Source organism: Bactrocera tryoni, chromosome 5 (assembly GCF_016617805.1).
Source record: "Bactrocera tryoni isolate S06 chromosome 5, CSIRO_BtryS06_freeze2, whole genome shotgun sequence".
NCBI classification, from domain to species: domain Eukaryota; kingdom Metazoa; phylum Arthropoda; class Insecta; order Diptera; family Tephritidae; genus Bactrocera; species Bactrocera tryoni.
In genome coordinates, this window is record NC_052503.1 from 21970116 (window position 1) to 21996495 (window position 26380).

At 36.2% G+C, this 26380-nt stretch overlaps 6 protein-coding genes across 6 annotated transcripts in view; 3 read left to right on the plus strand and 3 right to left on the minus strand.

The window, feature by feature from the left end:
• The first annotated feature begins 430 nt into the window (after nucleotides 1-430).
• On the plus strand, nucleotides 431-1335 carry LOC120778199 (39S ribosomal protein L50, mitochondrial). The gene is made up of 4 exons (XM_040109942.1): nucleotides 431-531; nucleotides 588-697; nucleotides 756-958; nucleotides 1022-1335. Exons 1-4 carry the CDS (start codon nucleotides 490-492, stop codon nucleotides 1255-1257), a joined length of 591 nt encoding a protein of 196 aa, XP_039965876.1. The 5' UTR covers nucleotides 431-489; the 3' UTR covers nucleotides 1258-1335.
• LOC120778197 (nuclear polyadenylated RNA-binding protein 3) lies at nucleotides 1224-2657 on the minus strand. Its single transcript, XM_040109941.1, has 2 exons — nucleotides 2143-2657; nucleotides 1224-2062 (listed from the first exon to the last, which is right to left on the minus strand). The coding sequence occupies exons 1-2, from the start codon at nucleotides 2583-2585 to the stop codon at nucleotides 1330-1332; spliced, it is 1176 nt and encodes a 391-aa protein (XP_039965875.1). The 5' UTR covers nucleotides 2586-2657; the 3' UTR covers nucleotides 1224-1329.
• Nucleotides 2658-2858: 201 nt separating this feature from the next.
• LOC120778183 (ras guanine nucleotide exchange factor E-like) lies at nucleotides 2859-4153 on the plus strand. The gene is made up of 2 exons (XM_040109920.1): nucleotides 2859-3323; nucleotides 3431-4153. The coding sequence occupies exons 1-2, from the start codon at nucleotides 2995-2997 to the stop codon at nucleotides 4101-4103; spliced, it is 1002 nt and encodes a 333-aa protein (XP_039965854.1). The 5' UTR covers nucleotides 2859-2994; the 3' UTR covers nucleotides 4104-4153.
• A 1548-nt stretch (nucleotides 4154-5701) lies between these two features.
• On the minus strand, nucleotides 5702-10360 carry LOC120777286 (cell division cycle protein 27 homolog). The gene is made up of 5 exons (XM_040108498.1): nucleotides 9843-10360; nucleotides 9674-9783; nucleotides 9518-9593; nucleotides 8252-9457; nucleotides 5702-8181 (listed from the first exon to the last, which is right to left on the minus strand). Exons 2-5 carry the CDS (start codon nucleotides 9695-9697, stop codon nucleotides 6695-6697), a joined length of 2793 nt encoding a protein of 930 aa, XP_039964432.1. The 5' UTR covers nucleotides 9698-9783; nucleotides 9843-10360; the 3' UTR covers nucleotides 5702-6694.
• Nucleotides 10361-10854: 494 nt separating this feature from the next.
• Nucleotides 10855-20960, plus strand: LOC120777867 (protein KIAA0100). Its single transcript, XM_040109419.1, has 17 exons — nucleotides 10855-10972; nucleotides 11032-11158; nucleotides 11219-11452; nucleotides 11595-11756; nucleotides 11962-12099; nucleotides 12163-12450; nucleotides 12517-12660; nucleotides 12728-13013; nucleotides 13265-14448; nucleotides 14513-14656; nucleotides 15504-15949; nucleotides 16028-16508; nucleotides 16570-17602; nucleotides 17662-18104; nucleotides 18942-19658; nucleotides 19742-20662; nucleotides 20726-20960. The coding sequence occupies exons 1-17, from the start codon at nucleotides 10920-10922 to the stop codon at nucleotides 20780-20782; spliced, it is 6858 nt and encodes a 2285-aa protein (XP_039965353.1). The 5' UTR covers nucleotides 10855-10919; the 3' UTR covers nucleotides 20783-20960.
• Nucleotides 20961-22633: 1673 nt separating this feature from the next.
• Nucleotides 22634-26380, minus strand: part of LOC120776398 (trafficking protein particle complex subunit 11) — a 46555-nt gene continuing 42808 nt past the window's right edge. Inside the window, exons 13-16 of the mRNA XM_040107019.1 lie at nucleotides 25512-26029; nucleotides 24585-25448; nucleotides 24323-24517; nucleotides 22634-22917 (exon numbers count right to left, since the gene is read on the minus strand). Of these exons, the coding sequence (XP_039962953.1) occupies nucleotides 22891-22917; nucleotides 24323-24517; nucleotides 24585-25448; nucleotides 25512-26029 (1604 nt within the window). The 3' untranslated portion in view covers nucleotides 22634-22890. The remainder of the gene's footprint in view (nucleotides 22918-24322; nucleotides 24518-24584; nucleotides 25449-25511; nucleotides 26030-26380) is intronic.

The window sequence follows — 26380 nt, forward strand, 5'->3', positions numbered from 1 at the left end:
GAAACTAAAGATGACAACCTCTGCCAAAAAATATCAGTATAGTTTATCGGATCGATAAAATAACTTTAAATTATCGATACAATTGTTTTAAAATGTTAGGGGTATTTTAACAATAATACCGTAGAATTTCTTCAAAAATCTCAAAAATTTTTATACAAAAATGTATATTGCTTTTCAAATTCAAAAAGCAATTCTGAAATATTTCGTAAATTATGTATTAATAAAAACTTTATAAGTTTGATAAGTTTGAAGATCCAGCAAACAAATACCAAATACAAATTAAAATCGCGGCCATCTTCTGTTGCGATGTATATATTTGATTATCTGTTAAAAAAAATATATACAAATTATTGAGAAACGATCACACAACAAATAAAAGCTTTTAATATTAGCTGCCCATTTCGGCTATTCTAATAGTACTATTGTGATCTATTTTTTTTTTAAGAAGAAGAGGTTGTTACATCTGATACCGAAGTAAAAAACATCGAGATGAGTTTATATAAAAGTGCACAATTTTCAATAAATTTAAATGTAAATATTATTTTAATTGTTATAAGACGTTTATAAAATCTTTTTTACAAATATAGCAGAAAAGATGGCATATAATATCAGCATACTCAACAGCGGTAACTAAGAAAGCACAGGCACAAGCACAACGAAATGTGACCGATGTGGGAAAATCTTTGGCTTGCAAAGGGTATTTATAATTTAAATAAATTTCAAAGAAAATTTATTGATTTAACAATTTTATTCAGGTTCCTACGGTCACACAAGCCATATCATCCACCTCAAAATGTTCCGGACAAATTACGGTCAATATGTAACAATCTAAAAATATCCTTCGCAAGCGATTATAAATTAGAAAATTTAGAAGAAAAATTTAAAGTTTTAGATGCTTGTTTTCATAATTTTCAACATAGCGTTCCAAATTCACAGGTTCATGAATTGCAAAGTATAGGTAAAACCAAAAAATCCGCCACTATAAATACTAATTAAATTGGAGAATATAACTTACTTTCAGGTGATGTAGTCAAATTTTACGAGACCTCTGTGAACACCACTGTACCTTATGATGCTCTAAAGAATGCCAAACTTCCAGAAAATTTACATATACAACATGATTACGTACGTTTTAATCCTGACACCGATTCAAAGTTTAATGGTCAGACCGCATTCCCAAAGAGTTCGACTCTTGTAACGGGTTTAAAGTATCGAGGCAAATATGAAGGTTATAATGCAAAACGCTCTTGGCCATAAGTTGGTTATTTTAATTTTGCAAAGTTGTTATAATATGATTGAGTTGGTTAAATATAATAAACTTATATTATGCTAATATTTCATGTAGTTCTCTACGGTTCCTACCAAACTAGAATCCATTAAGGTTTCAAGGGCCTTCTGTACGCGAACATCTTTCAAAAGATCCATAGCTCGGTAATCGGACCTTACTGCTTCTAACGTTGGATATAACAACTTGTAATGTGTTTCAGCTACCGACGGCTTATTCATTATATCTAGGATTCTCTTTTGCAATTCAATTTCAGGATCGGGCACTTTTGTTCCTATATCTGCAGCATCGCCAAGTTCAATTTTTACTTGATGCTCTCGCCGTTCTTGAAGATATTTTATTATTCTATCATATTGAAGAACAGTAAGCGGCATATTGTCCGAAAGTAAATTTAAAAGCGTTTGAATAGCACTGGGATGGCGATCTTCTTGCATAGGATTACCCATATTTACCCCAGTCATGGGCTTCGGTAGAGATGCAACTAATGATGCTTTTTTCATCACATCGTTAGCCATTTTTTGGCGAAAATCTTTTGATATCAACATTATTGCATCATCCACGGGCATGTTTCGGTGCTCTGCTGGTTGACCATATAATATGTTGACTGTTATACTATTGTGTTCTTCATGCTGGGGCGTTATCAATATTGCATATAAGCAACCTCGGGACGAGATATTTATTAAAACTTTGCCGAGTGGCACATCTTCGTTCGGAAAAAGCACATCCACTCTTAAATTGATATCTTTAAGACGCTGTTCAATGTATTCCGCATATTTTCTGAAATTGTAAAATAAGATTTAATTTTTCTATTCCTGAACTCATATGTATATACACATAAATTTAATCATGAAACCTACGTATTTCGTCGATCAATTACGATAATTTCACAGTCATTATAATCTGGATTCATATTGGGCGTAGTATTTGTTGGCATAGGTTCTGGTCCTCCAAAATAGCCGGTATTTATATTTGTTGGAAGTGCAAGGTTATCAGACGCCGGTCGCTTAGGAGCTTGCTTGGATGCAGCGTTCCTTACAGTAATTACATTACCTTTAAATATAGATTTGGATAGTGATGAAGCGACTTTATTAGCTATTTCCTCTGATTCGAATTGAACGAAACCAAAATTTTTCTGCACCAGTGATCCTAATACTTTCCCATAAGGGAGACATATACTCTCCAACTGTTCACGGGTACACGTTGGAAGATTACCAACAAAAATTCGATTCTTTGCCAAATTAGGATCACGTATTATTTGCAAATTTGCATTCGAATTTTGTTTATTGTCGCTTTCCGCCATTTCTTTCAGCAAATAAAACTTTTCACAATTTGAGCAATAATTCAATGGTAATCAGATACAAACGATATTTTGTTATTCACATATAAGTGTGTCGATATTCACATATAGAAAATATCGATTAGGAATCTTTCGATATTAGTAATTCACAATAGCAAAGGAAATAAGCACGAATCTTTCAAATCTATTGCTTTTAGGTTTTTTATGTAATCCACCGCCTGTGATTTGAACCAATAACCTAAGGAGTTAGAGTGATGTGCTTGTGCTTGGAAAATGTTCATAACGTTTCATATACTCATAAATGTCATCAAAAAGTTGGTCGTCGTGTAAACTTTAACAGTAGAGAAAGAAGGGAACAAAGCCACTTCCGCAGTTGAGTTAAAAATACAATAATAAATATTAACTACTTTAAATGCGACGATCACAACGACTTATTAAATATAAAGATGTTGCGGATAAACCTAATTGTTTTGATGAAAGTAGCAAATTACTTGCTGATGATCGGAATTTTAAACAACAAATTCAAATTTTAGGAGCCAAAGCGGATAACGGAAGTAACTGTAATGAAAGCTTATCTCAGTTATTTAAAAAAATAAGTGAGGATCAAGGCACAGGCCATAACAAAAATACATTGTTAAATACTTCTAAAACCAACGCTGAGGTACAAGAAGTAAATACAAGTACAAATAACACATCAAAAGAAAATAATTTGAAATATATAAAGCGGGCTAGCAATAAACAGTAAGAGCAAAAATAATATATATTACGTATTTTATATCTGTATAAAGAATAGCCGATTAAAAAATTGTGAATCTCTAACCAATTTTTCATCTCCAATATAAATTTAGAGGTCTAACCGCGACATCTGCAGCACCAACTACAAGAAGAGGCAGAAAAAGAGGATATAGTAGGTCTAAAAACGTTAGACAACATAAAAAAAGTCGCTTCGAAGCTTCAAATGAGGATGAAGTGAAAACACCTATCATATCAATTGACAATTATTTTAACCCCATAAGAAATCCATTGCTGCAAGTTGCGGCAAATGCACAGCCGAGGCAGAATAATGATTTTTATTGCTACCACAAAAACTCGCTATTACCTCCGGTGTATCCCAATCATTTTGTCAATCAAAACCACACCAACACTTTAATTAATCCACAACAATTGCAGTCTTTTGCAGCGATGGAGTCAGATGTTCAACCAGAAATACACTTTCCCACGCCAGAATTAACACAATCACTTGATTTAGATTCATCCACTTCCACAATATCGCTGCCGGAATCTCTTCGCGAACTGTTCGGATGTGATGACATTCGCGATGTTTTAAAATTGGAGAAAGTAGTATTTCGTATGCGTCTATTGCATTTACAAACATTGGCATATGTGTTAAATATCGAGTTTAATTATTTGCGTGATTTGGTTGAGAAAATAATGAAGTTGGATACAGAGACATTACAGAAAGTCATTTTTGCTTTTCAACCGGAAGCACATTTTAAATATAATACAGAAATCAATGAATAATTAAATCCACAACAATTCATAGTGGTTTCATAAATAAATATAAACAAATAACAGCGTAAAATATGTCAATAGGTCATATTAAGTGGTTTATCTTTAATTTAAAAAACTAAATTAATATTCTGACCTGATAATATACCCTTATTAAGTTTGCCTCGAAATGTGTAATACCCAGAAAGAAACGTCGAGGATCTTATAAAGATCAATGATCAACGTGATAAGCTTAATCGATTTAGCCATGTCCGTTTGACCGTCTGTATATACCCGATGGGACTACCCCAAAGTTTTTATGCTCTTACATGCTGCTACTGAGTATAAAAGTTTTGTTCACCTAACGGTTGTACGTATCACCTGAAACGAATTAGACGATGGACGTGGTTCAAGTCCCTAGGTATCGAATATAAGAACCTCAGTATCTATAGTTGACTTTTGACCGGAAATATACATATATTTGAAATTCAGAGGGAGTCGTTTCCTGACAATAGTAACTCTGTGTATCAAAAAATGGGCTGAGTCAGGTCAATACTTCCCTGAGCCCCCACATACCCAATGAACTACCGCGTGACTTTGTACAGTATATAACGGGAAATATGTGAATTATATCAATGAAAATGAGAGAGCGTGTTTTGCTTATAACAGTATATCTTTGATATATTGCCTATAACAGTGTATCTTTGTGTTTCAAATAGACAAAATTGGGCAAAAACTTGACTAAGCCCCGATATAACGAATATCAGGGTTTTCGAAAATCCGGCTAACTTTACTCCATATAACTGGCGGTTGAATGTTAATTTCCTTAATGAAACTCGGGGAATATTTTTTAGTGCGTGGCATAATAATAGTTAATAGAGCTCGAACACCTATATACCACATATAATGATTTTTGCATTTGATTGCTTGTATTTCGATGCTTTGGTTGACGTGTAACACCTAAGGTATTTCGTTGGCTTTGATTCCTGTAAGTTGCGAGAGTATAAAGTGTTCGGTTGCACGCGAACTTAGCCCTTCCTTACTTGTTTAGATATGGATCTGAAATTTTGCAGATGTTCTTTTCTCCTTAAGACAATGTTGATTTGTCGGAATACCGCTATTGGACCGAAATAGCATATACATGCTATACATACTGATCGATCAAAGTCAAGTCGCTTTATGGAAAGATTTGTTATTTGACAAGGTACATTCACTAAATATTTTTTTAGTGTTTTTAATATCTAAAGTTGCGCTAAAATCTCGGGACAAATTGATAGATCACACTCAAGTTCTTGAATGGAATGCATTTTTACTTGATAAGCTGTCTTCAAGCAATCAATATTGTTCAAAACAACGCTACAATCTCCGAACTAATTGTGCAGATCGTACCACTATAGCATATATCTGTCTTTCAAACTGCTCCAACCAAATAGTTTTAGAGAAATGTTGAAGTTGGAGGCGGCAAGGAGCGAAAGTAAGGAAAATGTTGCAATAGGATCTTTTCACTTGTTCTAGCACACCCTGCGTTTAATGAGTTTATATGTACAGTATTGGTGCTGTACTTAACCCCCCGATTATAAAAAAAAAACAAGAAATGACGAGGAAAACTCATACCACGAATATATAAAAAATTATTTTCCACATACATCAGTAGGTATTTATTGATTTGCAAATATGCCATATATTATTTCATGAGTTTTTTGTTATTTTGCTAACCGCCCATCTTCGATTACGACCTTACATTAATTTCATTTCAAACATAGCCCGTCCCAATTTGTCAACGTTTTCAGACAATTAGATCAATTTAATAACTAGTAAGTTATTTAACGTTATTAGTTATTAGCATTTATATTCTTAATTTAATGACCCTCGCAGCGGCAACGACTTGATGCTTGTATTTCATAATTAATAGCTGCAGAAAACAAAAAAATCTTGTTAAATGTATAAATTGTAAACTAGAAATATTTACAAATTCTTTTCAAGAATTTACCAACTGTAGTAAACTAATATTGCATATTCTTAAGTATGCCTCTAGACATTAAAAAATAAAATAATTTTATTTTTTAGTTTTAATTTGAATTAGCGTACCTAGGAATACATATTTTGAATAATATTACCTACGACTTTCATTTTAACATTTGCCTTTACTTTAACTCATTGTTTGGGTTTACTTTTGCTAAAAATTATGTGCTATATTGGTGCTTCATATCCCAACCAATTGAAATAGATTAAAAAAAAATGGAATATACAACTTAACTTGAAAGTATGCCAATTTATGATGTGTACATGTATATAAACAATCATATTCACAATTATTTATGTATTTCTTAATCGGATTTTCTTTGACCTAGCTTACTTTCGATTAGCAAATTTTAAATTTAGGTAAATATTCGTATCAGTATCATTTCATTCCAGGGGACATTTTCGAATTAAATTTTTTCTTTTATTTTTCGTCTTTTTACGTGTTTGTTATTGGGTCGGTCAGTGAATTAACCGAAGTAGCACTCACTTAATATTAAACACAAAAAGCATTAACAAATCAATTGGTTTCACCTTTGTTTTGAATACGCTTAACACTCGTAAGTGCAGAGTGGAGAAGTAGAGCAAACACTCAATCTAGCAATTCAATACGCATCACTGTCATAATTTATGTCTTGTTGTGCTTGCGTTGAGTCATCTGAACGATCGGATGTCGGTTCTGGATCCTGATCTGCGTCTACGCTCTGATCATTCCTGGCGGGGCTAAACATTGGTACAACAGCTGAGTCAAAGGCATCTCTCAGCTGGTTATTTGCGCCCTTCGGATCCAGATCGGTGGCCCAGCTAAAGTGCATAAGTGCTGAATCCACATTACCCAGGGTTTTATGAATTTTACCAATTAAATAGAAAACTACCGATTCCTTTGGTACCACCTCTTTCAATTCTTCGAGTTCGCGCAATGCCTCCTGATGTTTGCCCAATGAGAAGTAAATTGAGCCACGATGGAAACGTGCCAATGGATTTTTCGGATCCAACATTGCTGCTGTGTTTAGTGTTTGCAGTGCTTGCTCCTTTTTCTGCATAAAATATTGCATTGCACCAATATGCACCAGAATCACTGAATTTTGCGGATTGATTTTTAATGCTTTGATGTAATATAATTCAGCTAACTCGTATTTTTCTTGCTTGGAATATATAGTGCCCATACCAAACCACGCATTATAGTGACGCGGATCGCGGGCAACAGCAGCATGGAAATAGTCAGCAGCCTTATCTAATTCTTCGGTTAAAACGAGTTCATGCCCAAGGAGTGTGTAACTGTAAACAAAATCGGGATCCACCTGCACAGCCCGTTTGAAGAATTTAATTGCCGTCTCGTGCTCTTTATGCAATGAAAAGCAGTTACCAGCTACACACCAAGTGATCGGTGATGTTTTATCTTGATTGATTAAGTCCTGTGCTAGAGCTGATAGATCGACTTCTTTTTGCAAATGCCAAAGCGAGGATGAGTATATCTCCATAAATTCTAAACGATGAGGCTCATTTTCGTGTATGTCTTTAAATACGGAAATCGCAGATTCGTATGCGCGTAATTCATAATGAGCTAAACCAATGAGGGACTGTACCCAGCTGGAGCACAAGTGATGCTTTGGTATTTTGCTTTCAAAATGTTTAATAGCTGCTTTACACTGATAAAGTGTGAGCAGTTTATAACCTTCACCCAAATCTCGCAATAATGACATTAAGCCATCTGCTGACTGTTTCTTTAGTGAGAGCACATGATGCGCCATTGTTTGTGCGTTATTCAAACTATTGTTCAGTAACACTTTGGTGTCTTCAATGGAACGATTGTGACCAGTTGCTGATGTTATTGTCTCAATCTTTTCTTTGTCTTTTCGTGCGTTCTTCTCATTCAACTTGTCCGCATTGATATTAATACTTTTATCTTCGATCAGTTCGTTATTTAGAGAAATTTTAGGCATGCGCGTCTTAGTTTTCCGTGGCGGAGAACGTGGCAGTGCAAACTTGTTGCTAGTAATATTCGGAGATTTGTTGTTTTCTTTTACGGAATAGGCACTATTACTAAACAAGCGAGAACTGCGTCTTACTGCTGCGTTGGGAATAAGTGAACCTGAATATTAAATTTAGAAAAAATCTGAAATTTACTACGTATATTTCAAAATATATAAATGTAGACATACCTGACGATACACCACCTTGATTATTGGGTGTGCGTGGAGTAACATTGCCAGTTTGTGTAAAAACTGCAGGTTTGTTGGTGGTTGTGCCACTTTCTTTTCGATTTATAAGACTACTAACATGACTTTTCATTTTCTTTCCAATTACTTTGGATTCCTGATTTGCTTCCATTAATGTTTGTGGTGAAGGTGTGTTCAGCACACTTATATTCGTTTGTGCATGACCTGTGCCGACAAAAGATGAATCACCACCGCATGGACTATGCATGGGTAAAATACCGAAGCTGGGTGTTGTTGGCGAGATTGCTGAGAGGTATTTGAATTGCCGGCGAAATGGAGTACCGGCTCCAACGTCGAAATTTTGTATTGGATTTAAACTAGTGTGTTCAGTGCTGTTGTTGCTGGTGGTATAACCAATTGGAGTGTCTTCCAGCATCATCATGCCAGAATTTTGTAAACTACTGCCAACAGATATATTTGTCGTGTTAACACCGCGTAGCATGGACATTGAATTGTTTAAATTGTTGCTATTATTGTTTGGGGTGATTAGACTCTGGAGGGTAATGATATTTGGCTGTGGTTGCGGTTGCCATTGTTGCTCAACTGGTGTGCAAAGTATGTAATTTGAACTATTATTTGTATTATTCATTAGGATATCCGAAGAAGGATTATTTATGCCAATGTTACTTAAATACTGAGTACCACTATCGTTAAGCGTTATATTTTGTCCCGTATTACCACATAAAACCATGGAATTAGAATTTGCGCTGCCTTGACATGTATTGAAGACATCGGTATTGGAAATTTGGAACGTAGCAGCTGGATCTACATATTCGCCCATGTGGCATAGGTCGGCGAATGTTTGCCACATAAAGGGATTGAGTTTTAGTGCACGGCGTAATGCTTCTGCAGCCATTTTACTTCTTTCAGTTTTTACACATATCTGGGCAATCAACTGCAGCACAAAACATGCGATTTCACCAAATTCTTTCGCAATATCTTCCAGATTTTTTATATCACCAAAACCGCCGTTGACAAGCACACACTCGGATTCTGCATATTTCTTTAGTTGGAAAGCACATTTCGCTTGTAAAAACCGACAATACGGCGAACGACGTGCTTTCTCTTTAAGTAACCAATAAGCTTGGTGTATCAGATTTGATCTGTAGTAGCTAGTGGCGAGCAGAAAAATTGTTTCATCTGTCTCGACTGAAAAAAATGTAATGTAAATTTCATTGGTTATATAGTTTATTTTAGAGGATCACTTACCTTCACAGCAGAGACGTTCCGACAGGAAAACGGCATCTTTGTAATCGTAAAAGTTTAGACAATGCCAAATGGCGGCCTTTGGAACGAACAAATAGTAAATAGTTTATATATATATTAACATTTACATTATTAATAAATGTTACAAATTTATTTTACCTGCACTGGCTCCTGTATAATCATGTTATCTGTTAATTGTCTGTAAATACAACCCTTCGCATTTACTCTTCTACAATCAATTTACACGTATTACTTCAGAAGCACAACACCTAAAATAGAATAATATTTAAACACTTTCATCTTGAACTATTTCTCAAATATATTGTACCTTTATACTTGCAGTAGTTTAGAAAAATTGCTCCTTTAAAAGTTTTATCATGTAGTTTTGTGAGTTTAGTATTTTAATCCTGTTTCCCACAAAACGTCACACATGATACGAAAAAATGTTATTTCTCACCACAAAAAACTAGTTTTAATGTAAAATTATAACATTAATTTGTACATTTTGCCTTATTTTAAAATATCAAGAAAAAAGGAAACGCTTTTGCAAGATCTGTCTTTTTACAATTGGGCAAGAAAATTTTGTTATTTTTTCCAACTTCACTTCGGGGGACGCCTGTGACTGACAGACTGTCTTTGGTGCTTATGCATTTGCCATCACCATTTTCAATGTTCTTGTATTATTTACGTCGATTTATTTAAACCTTAATAGACAACAAAATACTTCACTTATTATGTGCTGTAACACTTTTCGAATTTCTATAACAAAATTATTGGTTTCTAATTTTATAAAGAAATATTGTAAAACCCTTCGTTTTTCCGTCAACGCAGAGGTCCAATCACATAACTAGGAGATGCCACATTATATAAATAGTAATATGAAAAACTTTAAAACAGAGATGTTTAGACAAAGATGGTTTGTTGTTAATGTACGCATCGGCAAACTTATAACATAATATACGAAGAGGTTTGATAAGAAAACAATTTTATATGCCCTTGTTAATTTATTATTATGCATTATAGGAAAGGTTATAAGTTTTATATTATTTTTAGAGTACATATATGTACATTTATAACCTTAAGCAAACCCATTTATTATAGAATAACTATTTAAATATTTTTTATACTTATAAAATGGTGTATAAATTATACATGACTATATAAAAAATTTCCATTTGTTTCTAATATTCTTTACTTTTACTAGATGGTCGATTTAATCATTGTAAACAGTTAATATGAGCACCCTGTATTTAAATGTTTTTCCTTGACATATACTAGCACAAACAGCTGTTGTAATTTATAAGGTGGGGAAACGTCAACAAAGTTATTTTTCAGACTTATCACAAAATTCATGTTAATATCGATGGATAATTAGGAAAAGTGTATAGAATGATGATTTTACAAAATGCTGCTTAAATTGATAATATTGGTTTTGTTAGTATTTCTATTGGCATATTGGTAAGTATAGAGAAAAATGTCTTTTGCAAGGGTCTTGATAATTTTTCACCAATTTTCAGCATTCTACCAAAAGGGATCAGTTGGTATCTAGTTAAAAAGTTTAAGGTAAAAGTACGAATTGGAAGCATTAGTTTACGTTATCTTGCGTTGCGAAATGTAGATGTCAGTAAAAGTGGTTTTATTGTGGTAAGCACTAATCGGAATAATATAAAGCAATTATGCTAAAAATAGTAAATTATTTTACAGCAAATTGAAGAAATTTGTCTTCGTAGCAGCTTTTTTAACACAGAGGTAACAAAACTGCTATCAATCTATATAAGGGATATACGTATAAACAAAGATATACAGAGCAATGATGTCACATCAGAATCACTACGAGATTCTGAGCGTATACATAGTAAAGCTCGGTCGGAGGAGGAAAAAGATGTGCCAGATTTCCGGCGAGCTAAAGTACCACCGAGTATACTAACGTTCGCTCAGGTAAAAATAAATTGTGTGTTTATTAATTAAAAAACTTTGGCTTATGACTGATTATATTAGTTGTAACACGGAGTTCATTTAAATATCCAACAGAATTGTGTACATTTCACAAACCTTTTATTTATTTTGTATTTTTTTTTAGTTTATGGCTATGCACATAAATAATATTTCCGTAGTACTTATGAATAATAATTTCGATCCCGGCTGGTTCATACATGCAACAGCAAGGGAGTTACATCTGGATGGCAGTATTGTGCATAACGCTAAAACTTTACTAGTTAATGCAGCACTTAACGATGCTCAGGTAAGATCGGTATTTTGACTGATTTTCTGCATATGTGACCTGGTCTACGAAAAGGGAGCTAATGTGCGAAAAAAAGCAAAAAAAAAGCAAAAAAAAAGCATCTCATCTTCCATCCGAATCAACTAAAAAGTGAAAATTGATTTTTTTGACACCTAAGCCCCCTTTCCGTAGACCAGGTCACATATAACATTTTTCTATTTTTCAGGCGAAAATGTTGAGACATTGTCCCTCACGTCGACAGTCCTTGGAAAATCTAAATAAGATACAACCTTGTTTGGGTGAGATTAGTTTCGACATTGCCTTAGATGCTACGCTCTTTGCGCACGGTCCTTTATCAGTGGACGTAAGAAAATTGGATTTACAAAATAACATTTTCATTTTTGAAACATTTTCTCTTATTATTTAGAAACTCTCTTTGGCAATGAATAATGCACGTTCCACCATACACGGTAGTTTATACGATTTCTTAAGTGAGGCGAAGCAACGTACAAAACCACAACAAAATTTAGAGAGCAGAGTGATAAGTACGGCTAATTCACTTTCGCAGCGTCGAAAGAGTTTCAGTAACGAGTCATATCAGAAGATCTCACCCATTATACCCAAAAATTTTAATTTTGTAATTAAAGCAGCTACCTTTTCGGCAGTGAAAGAGAATTCCCAAAATGATTTTAGCGCAAAAATTCAATTATTCAGTGTAAGTGTAAAATTATGCGTTGTGTGCTATATATTATATTTATGTATCTGCTATACACTTGCTTAGATTACTGGGAAATTCAATTCTAAATCTCTGAATGAAAATGCGCCGCTTCCAACATTGATTACCAAAGTGTTGCTACAGCACTTGGACATTGATACCAAATACGAAAAGTTGCTATTTGTTGAACAATTTACTATTGATTCCGTGGTGAGTATAACTTAACTATCATTTAATAATGTTTGTAAATTACATTGCCTTATCGATTTCTTCTTAGCTGGAAAACGATGTTCTAAATTTATATGTCATGCTTAAAACATTCCAAATAATATATAATCATTGTGAAATCTACGATTGGGTACACAATAACTTTTTATCGCGACAGCGTATAAGTCAGCAGCCGTTACAGTTAAATGCAACGAAACGTTCGTTGCCGGAACGTCTAGGCGCGAACACATTTTATGCAATACCCAACGAGAATATACTGGATCCGTTGCTTATAACGTCCAAACCGGCGAATAATGGCATACTTGAGGGCATATTAAAGCGCATAGTGGTTAAAGGTATGAATGAGCATATAATATTGCGATCAAAATACAGTTTTTGTATGAAAAACTTTTTTTGACAAAATAACTTCACAAAATTTGGCATAGAAAATTGTTCAAGGCAACGCTATAATCTTCGAATAAATTTTTCGGTTCGGACTACTATAGCATTTAGCTGCCATACAAACTAACTGTATGGAAACTTGTGATTAGTGAAGGATATTCTAGCAACATAATTTAACGTTTTCTCTTGTTTTCCTGTTATTTAGGCTGTGCAGAGTTCTGGAACGTTTCTGTGCTTATGAAGTTGGACGATGAAAACGCTGCTATGAGCGTTAGTCATACCAGATTCCTATTGGAACAAACCGAAGAGAAGCGCAGCTCCTTATATGGCAATCGACTTTTGAATTTGCTCTTGAATCAGCGTCATTGGAGCACCGAATTAATGATTGAATCATTATGGTGGTCCTTGGGTAATTCCATAAATGACACCAACAATTTGAAGAAATCACATTCTCCAGGCTCACCGTTCTTTCTCGGACTCAGCTTGGTCAAATTGAGTTCATACGCTAGTGTCACGAAACTAGAGGTGTCCATACACACGCTACGCACCGAATATAGCATGAGTCTTGCTGAATTTATAGTGAAGTCTGTCAATTGTATAAAACAGTATGGTGGTCTCAATTCCACCGGCAGTGATATTGACAAGCGTGTGCCACGTGTTCCAAACACCGGCACAAATTCCATTTCTGGTGGTTTACTAATATCTGCGCGCATTAAGGATATCACAGCATATTTTATTAATCACCATCAAGCTTGTCTGCTTCTAAGCTTCTCAGATATATCGCTATCGCGCAAGCAACAGGTGTCCAGCTTCAAATTTGAGGATTTTCAAATGGCCATTATGCGTTCCATGAATGCGTCATCGCTATGCCTCAACGACTTCACCGACATATTCGCTAGTTGTAAAACAATACGCATTGAGCATGAAAAAAGCGAAAATAAAGTGTCAGTCTACATTCCAAGTAATACGGAAGCCATGTGGAACGCGAATTTGCACATGCACATTCTGACTTTGGCACGTGACATGTGCGATTTGCGCACCGAGCTGGCTTTGCCGCAACACACGGTAGAAATGAAGCCATCGCATACTAAGAAAAAGTGGATCATCGAACTGTCCGCTGAGTTGAGCACGGTATTCGAGATTAAACTCTCCGAACGGCATACGATGCAATGGTTTGTGGAGAACTTATTCTTCAGTCACAAAGAAGCGAATTTCATCTCTGCGGAGAATCTTTTCATCAAAATCGATGACCAGCACATATTCACATTGAAGGAAATCGACGTGCAGTCGTTACCACGCTTGGATATGCTCACGCAGGAGCGCGTGAATTGCGAGGGCTTTGTGCTGCCCACAAACAAAGTGTGGGTAACAACAATTGGCGCCTTTAAGGTATGGCTGCGGTTGAAAGATGCTGATTTGCGTGCGGTTTAACAATATTTATTTTTATATGCAGGCCATCTTTCCCTACGATCACGATTTCTATGACGCGGTGCAAAATGAGTTCGTGTCGCATTTTAAGTGGCTGAAATTGGTGCATAACTACAAGAAGAAGCCGTTTACAGCTAGCTCACCGCTCCCAAGTGATATGGTCATACAGGTAAATTAAAAATTTTATATACTTTACTATTTTAAATACCTAGTTTTAACAAACACTTATTTTCACTTGTCAAAAGATGTATGTATATAATGTATGTATATATATAGTTCCTCATGTTTGAGATATCGGTATGAAATTTTGCACACGTCCTTTTCTCTCCAAGCACCGGCTCATTTGTCGGAATCGCCGATATCGGACCGATATAGTATATAACTGCCACACAATCTGACTGCTGAAAATCTAGTTCTTGTATGGTGAACATATTTATTTGACAAGTTATCTTTACGAAATTTAGCACAGATTATTTTCTAATGCAATGCTACAATCCCCGAATATATTGTTCGGATCGGGCTACTATAGCATATAGTTGCCATACAAACTGATTGGTCAAAATAAAGCTGTTGTATTGAAAACTTTTTTATTTGACAAGTTATCTTTATGAAATTTGAGCTTGTTTATTGTCCAAGGCGGGGTTGCAATTTCCGAATGTATTGCTCACATCGCACCACTACAGCATATGGCTGCCATACAAAGTTAACAATCAAAATCAAGCTGAAAGTCTCTTTATACCCTTTTATGCTATAGTAAATGCACCTGTGAAGGGTACTATATCTTCAATACAGCCGAAATAACGGTTTTTTGCTTTTTTACATTTTTTTCTCAATTATTTTATTTTTTCCAATTTTTTTTATTTTTTATTTTTTATATATTTTATTTTTTGTATATATGTACTTATGTTTTTATTTTATATACATATGTGTATCATAGCATATATGTATATATTCTTACTTCATTTTATTACACTCTTAAAAAACATTTAATAAACTTTTTTTTTATTTTTTTTAAGATCAAAGAGTTTTTGCTCGAAATCAGCGACGATCCGTTTGAGGTGAAATTGCGTGACAATTATGTGCTGCTTGTGGATGAGTATCTGGAGGGCCTGAAACGCAAAGCTATATTCGATAAGAAAATTGCCGAGCGTTGTCTGGTGCCGGCGAGCACAATAGAAAGCCTCTATGCGAGTTTAGTGCAAAAAAATTCCGAAATTTATATACAACGCTCGAAGAAAATAAGAGAGAGTGGGCCGGTGCGCACACGCTTGCTGGCGTGGATTATGACGGATGTGGAAATAATGGCAATGGCCGATCCATCGCTGCATGGTACCGAGAATGTGACGCGTATTATGCGCGACATTGACTGTGAAAGCCCATGGCCGGAGGAGGGCTTGGAATTCACCACACTTTGGTGCCGCAGCGTGAATATCAGTTGCACAGAGTGGAAATTCATGCTGCGGTGAGTATAAGTTTTACTGAATAAATTATTATTATTTAGATGTTTTTTCTGAAGATAATTAAATTTTTTTTTCTGCAGTGATTTTCCACAACCCATGTTCTATGTCAAATCAATGCGTCTCTTTGGTAATTTATGCGGCGCTGAACAAGCTGCATCCAAGCGCGCTAAGCGTGACGTTTTCATAGAAGTTGGCGAGCCCTTCGGCACCGATGTTATACAGCGCAGCATGCCGTCGCAAAAATTCTATCACGACTTCGATTGTGAACTGGAGTTTTGCAGCTATGCTTTTGGTCCCTGCTGGGAGCCGGTGATGGCGCAGTGTAATCTCAGTTTCGAGAAAATTTCGGCACCCTCTAAAGATCCAAGTCCGCCCTTGCCTTTCTGGGATAAAATGCGTTTGCTGTTTCATGGGCGTCTAACAATGATTGTTAAGCAATTCACAGTTTTGTTGCATGCTTCATTGGATCCCTACAATACAACTGAGGAAATGGAGCTGACATGGAATAATGCCGGCATTGTGTGGACAAATGCAAAGATCATGTTCAAAGGTGAACTAAATGTGAGTATTAAGAGTGTTTTACCTGTAAGAAATTTTTTGTAATTTTGACATGCCTTCGTAGATAACGGTACGCACTGCTTCACGTTACGACGATTGCCGGCTTCTGCATTTTCCCAATCTTAAACTAACGTTTAAATTAAATTGGGTTTGCCTGGCCAATCCAAATGATCATCACGCAGTTATGCCTTGTGCGCCCGACAAATTGCCCGAGTATTCCAGCAATCAAGTGCACGACTCCTTCCGCGCCTTTCGTTCGCTTAACCTAAATATTTGGATTTCATTTGAAACGAAACCGAAGCATGGTGAGGAGGTGGAAATCGACATTCCAAGCTTGGTTCTGTACGGCAGCACTTTGCGTTGGTTCGAGAGCCTCAAGCTTATACTGTCCGGTGTTACGCGTCCAACACGCCGCGGTCCGGTGTTCAACAATGTACGTCCACGCAAGAAGCAACTCAGTCGCCATTATAAAAAGGCAAATTTACAAATGAGCTTACATCACTTTCAAGTGCTCTATTGGATGTCACATGCACTGCATAAGGGTTTCCAATTGAACGGCGGTCGTGTGTCCTTTAGTTCCGAATATTGTTTATCGCTTTGTCCCATCGATGATGGGCTGATTCACAGGCCGCGTGCTGACTGGTCGACCGTGTATATGAATTGCGAATTGAATGACGCTGAAATATGGTTGAAGAGCATACTTACCGAAAAACTCGATAGTAGTGCGGAGAATTTGGCCAGTGTCGGTGATGCCTTCAAAATAGTGCGTTTTTACTTTTTAAGTGTGGCCAAAGTTTCGTACGGACGTGAGGCGCTCATACAAACCGGCAGCAGTCAAGAGGAGGAGTCGAAGACCAAGAATACCACGCCCACACATAAATTGGTCGTTTACGATTTGAAAGGCGCGTGGACGAAAAACAATCGTGATGTGGCGTTCGCGCTCTTCGATTCGTTCATGAAGTCACAGAAGCTGAAGAATAACTTATCCACAGAGGCCGTGAAGAGCTATCGCAAGGAGACTAATTCCAATGTTATAAAGAATAAGCGTAGCGATAGCACAATCACACTCACAAATAATACCACAGAGGTGCTACCGAGTAAGTCCTCCACTTATCCAAGTTATAAATATATACTAACCAGCTCTCGAAATTTCCAGTTGCCAATGCCAATAGCGCCATCAAGAAGGTGCAACCCGCCAGCCATGCAACGGCAATGCTGCAGCAGCTAATAGCTGAGGCCGATCACAAATTCAATGTTTACAGCGACGACCAAAGCACGCAATCGCGTGAATTGCAGCTACAGGGTTTACAGGCGTGTTCGGCGCAAGATGTGATACATGAGAATTGGTCCATATCATTGGTAAATTCCCAAGTGTTGCTCAAGGGTTGTGAGACATCGGGTTATGTAATTATTAGCGCGGCGAAAGCGGAGATTCTGCAACGTGTACACCGTCCCGTTTGGCGTGATAGATCGCTGGTGTCCAAGACGACTTGGAAGGGTTTGCTCGAATGCATGCAGTACTATGCCACAGTGAGCGCTGGTGAAGATGACTCGCTCATTGAAAAGGAGATCATGTGGCTGACGGTGGATAATATTCAGGTAAGGATATTTGAAATGATTTGAGGACGTTCTAATTTAGGGTGGGTTCAATAGGATATACATACATATATGGTACGAAGAAATATCTTCAGGTGTTGCAAAACTTTGTATTAAATAACCATTTTGCTTAAATTTTGTCGAGGTCACTGACGCCTGACATTTAGCCAAGTCCACAACCTTTGTTTACATTTAGTTAAGGCAATAACCTTTATTTACATTTTATGAGGTCAATTACCTTTTTTTAAATTTAGCCAAGTGCACAACCTTCGGTTACACTATCCAAGTCAACAACTAATATTTACTTTTGGGGTCGCGGACACGTTTGTTTAAATTTTATGGGGTCAATAGTCTCTCTGTTTATATATTAATATCTCAATGACATTTTGTTTATATTTAGCCAAGTCCACAACCTTTATACACAGTTTTTGTTAACATTTAGCCGAGGTCAAGAGCCACTTTGTTTAAATTTTAAGAGGTCCACAACCTGTGTTTACTTTTAGTCAAGGCAACAATCAATATACAATGAGGTCTGTGACCCTATTGTTTACATTTTAAGAGGTCAATAGTCTCTTTGTTTACGTTTTAATATCTCAACGACCTTTTTTTTATATTTAGTCAAGTCCACAACCTTTGCCAATACAACAATGTTTGTTTACGTTATGGGGTTATGACCCTTTCGTTTACATTTAGCCAAGTCAACAACCTTTAATATCCTCTTTGTTTGCATTAAGAGGTCAATGGCCCCTTTGTTTACATTTTATGAGGTTAGTGAACCTTTTGTTTTCATTTAGCCAGGTCAACAACCTTTTCTTATACGAAAAATATTTTCCTTTTCAGGATAAAGACGACACTGTGATCAATGATTTGCCAGACATTCCGCATCTAGTCGGTAGTGGACGCAGTGTGGGCGGTGTTGTTTCGGAGACTGTGGGTGCCTTATCGATTGAGAATCCAGGTGAAACACAGCCTGTGCAGCTGCAACGCATTGTGTCGCGTTGTAAATGTGAATTCTTCTATGTCAGCTATGGCGACACGATAGATCCAAATTCCATAACCGAAGTACCACCACCACCATCCGAGGAAACGCTATCACCGTGGGAGAAACAAGACGATCCCGTGGATGCCTTCACCTTAATGCATCACGACCTCGATGTCTGCACGAATTCCTTGCAATATGCTATGATTTTAGATATTGTCAACAATCTATTGCTGTACGTAGAACCGCAACGCAAACAGGCTTTGGAGAAGTTGGCGCGCATGCGCTTTCAATTGCAGCTACACTCCACGGAGGATCAAAAGCGACCGATACAACAGAAACAAACCATGATACGCAGTTTATTGATGAAGATCCGTGGGCTGGAGAAGGACATACATCTCATCGGCAAGGATCGTGCCGAAGAGGGCGACACGCTGGAGCTGAGGCACGAATTCGAACGTGTGCAATTGCAAATACGCGAAAGTAAAGAGGAATTGAATACGCTTAGCGAGGAGCTCGACATGATGTTGTTGTGCTATAAGGAAACACAACTATCGCAGCTGAGCAAAATATCGAATGTGAGTGGGTGTTATAAACTAATGTTTCCATTTCATTTATTATAATTTAATTGCCAATTGAATTCTCTCTTTTCAAACACCAGGTGCGCTCCGACAAATCGCTAACCATCGTGCGTGCAAATGAGATCTGCTTTAAGCGCGCCCAGTGGCGTCTCACAGAAACCGATGGCCAAATCGGCATATCCGATCTGGTGCTAAGTGGCTTCTTGTATACGAAAAAGTCTAAAAGTGACGATTCTGTCGAACATTTACTCGAACTTGGCAATATACGCATGAGCAATCTGATACCGCGTGAGATCTATCGCGAAGTCTTAATGCCGACAGAAATCCAAAAGGATATGCCAATCGACACGCATAAACGTGTTTTGCGCGTCTTTTGTCGTGAGAAACCGCCGGTAGGTGGGATTTCTGTGAAGGAGCATTTCGAGATCAATGTGGCGCCCATCACTATTGCTATAACGAAAAAATTCTACAGCACAATGTTGAAATTCTGCTTCCCCGATCGCGACGCTTCCGAAACGGAGACTGTAGATGATATTGAGGAGAATTCTTCCAGTTCCAGCTCATCATCGGCCGTGCAAACGAAAACAACCAAGAAACCATCGAAAACAAAAAAGGGCTCGAAAGACTCGGAATTCTATGTGAAAATTGAAAAAGACGATGTGGAAAAGATGAAAGAGCGCGCTGAGAAGAATAAACTGTTTATCTATATAAAAATTCCAGAAGTGCCTGTGCGTGTCAGTTACAAGGGCAACAAAGAGAAGAATCTTGAGGACATAACGGACTTCTCGCTCGTCATACCAACACTTGAATATCACAATGTCACTTGGACATGGCTAGACTTGCTATTAGCTATGAAGTCAGTGAGTCGTCGCGTGATATTATCACAGGCAATAAAGCAGAAATTGCAAATACATCGCCGACAACCGGGTACATCGACTGGCGAACGTTCGTCGCCGCAGGAGGAGGACAAAGCAAAAATGCTGTTTGGTAATCGCTTATTGGTGAGTGCAATTTGTTGTATTATCAGTCAGACGATGTAATTAAAAACGCATTTATTTTTGCAGAATGAAAATCGCAGCCAAAGAAGAGGAGTTTTCAAATTCACCTCGAGTAACAAGTGATACGCCGTGATATCTATGAGATTTAAGTGCTGAAATTATATACATACATACATTATACTCTACATAGGTACATACATACAATATAAATACATACATACATGCCTATTGATCAAATTTGACACGGACTGTCCCATTTAAACCGCACTCAAAAGGAATCATTAAACAATTTTTCCCTAGATTATAGCAGTTTGTACACCTTTTTCCTTTTCGAGTAAAGTTTGAGCTCCATATGTCAATTAGTGTTTGTTTGGCAGCGGTTTGTTTACGACGCGAAGTTTGGAAGTTGCAGAAGTGTTTTGGCGAGTCTACTTTATCACCAACATAAGTATTTGAGTGGCACAAAGTATTCAATAAAGGTCGTGAAGTCACCTAAAACTTGCCTCATGCGCGTCTCGTCCATCCACCGCTGTTATTGACATAATAATAAAAACGAAACGGTTAAAGAAACAGAGTTTGAAAATCGTCGTGTTGGCATCAGTGAGTAGCAGAGGATCTGAAAATATCTTATGGGTCGACTCAACTCATTTCGCTTAATGTTTTGGTCATGAAGCGTATCTACACTCGTACCAAATCCGAATTTTTTGAAATTTTGAAATTCTTGATAAAATAGCAAAGGACTCTAGATTCATAAAACGCATTAGAACTGATAATGAGACGTGGGTTTATGAATCTGACGTGGAAAATATCCAATAATCTATCGAATGGCGCGCCAGAAAATAGTAGACACGGAAAAAGAAACAAAATTCTGAAAATTAAAATGCTGAAGGTCATTCCAGTCGAAGCTTATACTAGTGTATGAAAACTGTATTAAACATTGACTTGCTTGTATTGGTTCAGAAAGAAACCTATTTTGAAAAAAAAAAAACTTTTTTTTAAATTTTTTTATTTTATTTTATTTTTTTTTAATTTTTATTTCATTTTTTTTTTTTTTTTTTATTTTATTTTTTTAATTTTTTTTTTTTTTTTTTTTTTTTATTTTATTTTGTTTTTTTTTTTAATTTTTAAATTATTGTTATATTTTTATTTTTATTTTATTTATTTTTTGGTTTTAATTTTTTTTTATTTTTATTTAATATTTCTTTTAATATATTTTTAGATTGTTTTTATATTTTTTATGTTTTTTTTATATTTAGTATTTAATTTTTATTTTATTTATTTTTTGTTTTTAATTTTTTTTTAATATACATATGTATGTTTTATATTTTTTTATTTTTTTTATATATTTTTTTTTGTTGTCTTTTTATATTTTTTTATATTTTTATTTTTTTATATTTTTTTTATATTTTTTATATTTTTTTATATTTTTATTTTTATTTTTTTTTTTATTTTTTTTATTTTTTTATATTTTTTATTTATTTTTTATATTTTTATTTTTTTTTTTTATATTTTTTTATATTTGTTTGATATTTTTTTAAAATATTTTTTTCCGTCAGTCCGGGTCATTTTTGATCAGATGATGCATACACCCAACCAATGCAGTAAAATACAACAACACTTTTATTTATTATAGTTTTAATAATGTGTATTTAGATTTCATTAACACAGTTACAATTTAAATTAATTTTAGTTATACACAACACTATAATGCTAGTACGAACGTTTGTATCATAACCATTAAAAAACTACTATAATAATTAATGTATTTTAATTAGCACACTTTATGCAATATGTATTACCCTCACACGAAAACAATAAAAAAAAGAACAGGAAAAAAGTAAAAAATACGAAATAATAAGTGTATAAGAAAATACAATGCTATGCAGTAATGTAGAATAGTATACTGTAACACTAGATGTCTATTAAATGTTATCTATGCCGTTACATACATAAGTTTTGTGTAGTTCCTTACTTAAACAATGGTTAAGAGACGTTACAGTAAAATTGCTTTAGAATTACTAAATTTCAATAATTTCTATTTTTTTACAAAGTTCTCAAAATAGATATCCATTTTGTTTCTGAATATCAAAACCGTTATACATACATATTCCTTCATCAGTTTGTTGTTATACATATCTAAACACTGTATTTTCGACATTCTCAAACTATTTAGCCTAAATATTAAACAGCAGATCCTTGACGCCGCACACTAATTACACTGCAATCCTTATTTATTTTAACTGTTGCTTCAGCGGTGGCTGTAATAGAGAGAAAAAGAAATGTGTAAACAAAAAAGTGAAGAAATTTTTAGTAACAATAAAGAGCACTTGCAAATGTTTTATGTGGAAATTATTTACTTGAATTTAATTAAAGGATGAAATAATTTGACAATTTTTAATCCGTTTATAAAGGTACGATAATAAGGCTACTAAATAAATACTAAAAAATTATTAATAACAGTTCGATTGAGTACATCGAATATTGGAATTGATTCGAGTTTTACAAGGTGAAGGATTTTGAGTAAAATATTCAATTTTATGCCATTTATATAAAAATTTGAGGGATTTGACGCGGCTTCGTGACATTTGTTATCAATACTCCAAGGACCATGCTATGATATGGTAGGTGGTATATTTGAGAGCCAACGAATTCTTATGTCCGGCTATCGTTTCAGTTAGTTTAAAATATATATTTGCTTCATCGAAATGTGTTTTATCTCTTGGATCGACTAAAACGAGTTCCAAGGAGCGGCAATCTCAGTTTGGGGAATAAAGAAAAATCACACGGAGTCAAATCTGTTGAATACAGTAGTGGATCGATGGTATTCACTGCGGTTTTGACTTTAAATTCGGTCACATTCGTGGCGATGGTGCATTATCATCATGTAAGAGACATGAGTTGTTCTTCCACAATTCCGGCCCTTTTCGACGGATGTTCTCACACAAACGCCTCAATACGGCCAAATAGAACTACTTATTGACCGTCTGTCCCCCCGGAACTAATTCATTAGGTTTTTTTTTGGTCGTTTTTTCTCCTCCATTTCGATATGGTTGTTTGCATCTCTCCATGAATGTGAGATCGGATTTCGCACCATCAAGCATGTCCAAGGAGACCTGTTTAAGGTACTCTTTTTGAAAAAAAAAATTCAGCATTAACATGTTTCATACCCAAAATATCCACAAAATTCATTCGAATGGACTCGCGAGGACTCGTCGAGCTCTCTTGCCATCTTTATAACACTTGCCTGACTATTTTCCCACCATCATATCTTTCACTTTTTTAATATTTTCATCAGTTGAATAGATCGAAGGTCGTCCAGAACGAGACATGTCTCTTCATCCCCTTTGAAGGCTTTGCACCACTCGTAGGCTTCCGTTTTTGATAAAGCTGAATCATCGTAAGCTTTTAATTTTTATCCATTGTAAAAATCGCAACACACTACTGAGGGGTACCGACTTAAATAGCTGCTTTAAGCAAACTGGTTGACAGATCGTGCTCATATTGGGCATAATAATTACTGTCTACCAACTTAGCAAAATTGTGACTTATAAAGCGAGTGCAGAAAACCCTGGGGATACTTATTATTACAACTATAGAGCTTGTAGTTGCTTTTCAGAAACTACGTATTCATATATATATATATGTATGTTGGTATTAACTTACCAATACAAACACCTTCTTCGGTATTGAGCGTTGCACCAGTTCGCTGAGCACATTGTTATGCGAGTCGTCCTTGCCGGGATCGGCCTTCATATTGTATTCTATTGTTAATTCGGGCAAGTTCACCCAGCCAACGCATAGCGGGTAGAGATTGTAGACCAGCTCCTTTTCACTATACGCATAAATGGAGATATCAAGCTGAAAAGTATAAAAAAACAAAAATTAATTCTCTCTCTATGACATGTTTGAGTACTTTTGCGCTTACTTGCTTGTGTCCGGAGCAAATAAAATTATCCGCTATGCTAATGCTTAGGGTGGCTACCAAATGCAACACATTCGAGGTGGGATTGCGTAATACAACTTTATAGGTCATAGGCATTTTTACGAACATTTTCTCCTCAATGGTGCAGTAAATATTCAGAGGCGGCTCCTCGATCTCCAGTCCCTGTATGAGAAATTTCGATTCGTTCTCTTCTTTATGGCCGCTACGTCGCCAACGTATACAATAAACACCGAAATTGGGTTGCTGTTGTATTGTTGTTGTTGCTTGTGTTTCAGGTTCGGCTGTAACGATACGTTTGAAGAAACCACGACAGTGACCGGTGACTTGAATCGCTTCTATTGCTTTATTGAAGACAACACGCGTATTTAATGCACGAGCAGTCGCCGACAGCGCCGTCGAATTATCAACACCGTCTGTCACCTCCAGCGTTGTGGAGTTGAATTTTTCATCAAATGATGAACCCGAAGCAGTCATCACATTGTTGGCCGCCAACAGTGAATTCGTAGAACCGGCACTATTATTTATTATTGTCATGTTGTTCGGTATTTTGCTCATGAGGTGTTTGTTCATGTGCGCGCTGGCGACTACGTCGGTCGCATCACCGACAACCGCGTCGCGCTGCATATTCTTAATGGCGTTGAGTTTGCGCGCGTGCCTAGAACGACTGAAGAGCTCGGACTGCATGTCGCCACTTTTGGTGCGTTCGAAATCTTTCGCAGTGGCCCAATCGCTAGTTGTGGCGTTCGTACGTAGCACGATTACGTCCTCGAGTTTGTCGCGATTGCGGTAGGTTTGCGTAAACTTTTTCCTCTTAAAGCTGTAAGTCGACTGCACCAAGTTGTGATCCTGAAATATAGAAAAATGTCATATATTTTAATAGAACGTTAAAAATGCATTCACAACACTTACACAAATGAAGTACGTTTCGAGTATGTCAATATCGACCGGTGCCCGCACTTCGATATTGGCGCGTAGTAAGAAATTTTCACCACGATATACCTTTGTTAGCGGTCGCTTGCTAAGCGTGTAGAAACGCGCTGAGAACCGAAAGTCGAGCTCACATTTGATATTGATAGTGTCTTCACGCGTTTTACGTAGTCGACTCTCGTCGAGGAACTCAATCTGGACAGGTGTTGAGACGGTAAGCGACTGCACATCCACCGGAGGAATGAAATTGCGTACGTTTTCGGGCGAATTTTCCACGCTGCTGGTTGTACCACTATCGATCTGTGTCATGGTCGCTGTCTTTGGACGTTGTATGTCAATGACGTAGGATGTCTTTTGCTGTAGCGCTATTGGTGTCTCTACCAAACTGAAGACATAGTAAAGCACTGAATTCGAACTTTGCATGGACAATTCGCCAGTGTCGATTTGTATGTGCGAATGCAATTTTTGGCGACCGGGCGATAGATCTGTGGTAAGAAATACTGGTAAAGAAGGAGAGAGAGAGAGGGAAAATGTGATAATTAATTCATTGATTGAAGAGCGAATAGTTTAGTTTAATCAATAGTATTAGACTTATTTAAAAAAAATTAATTATTTTTATATTTAATTGAGAGTTTCATTTAGCATAGTTAACGGGTGGTCCAAGTAGAGATCTTTTTTTTAATAGCCTTTTTTGATAGATCACAAAAGATTTACGTCTGAACAACGTTACGTTACAAATCGTTCAACTTTATTACGAAAATTCACGTTCTGTAAAGAATGTGTTTCGCGAACTTCGCTCAACTTATGGTCAACGTAATCGGCGTAGCGTACTATTCGCAACACCATCACAC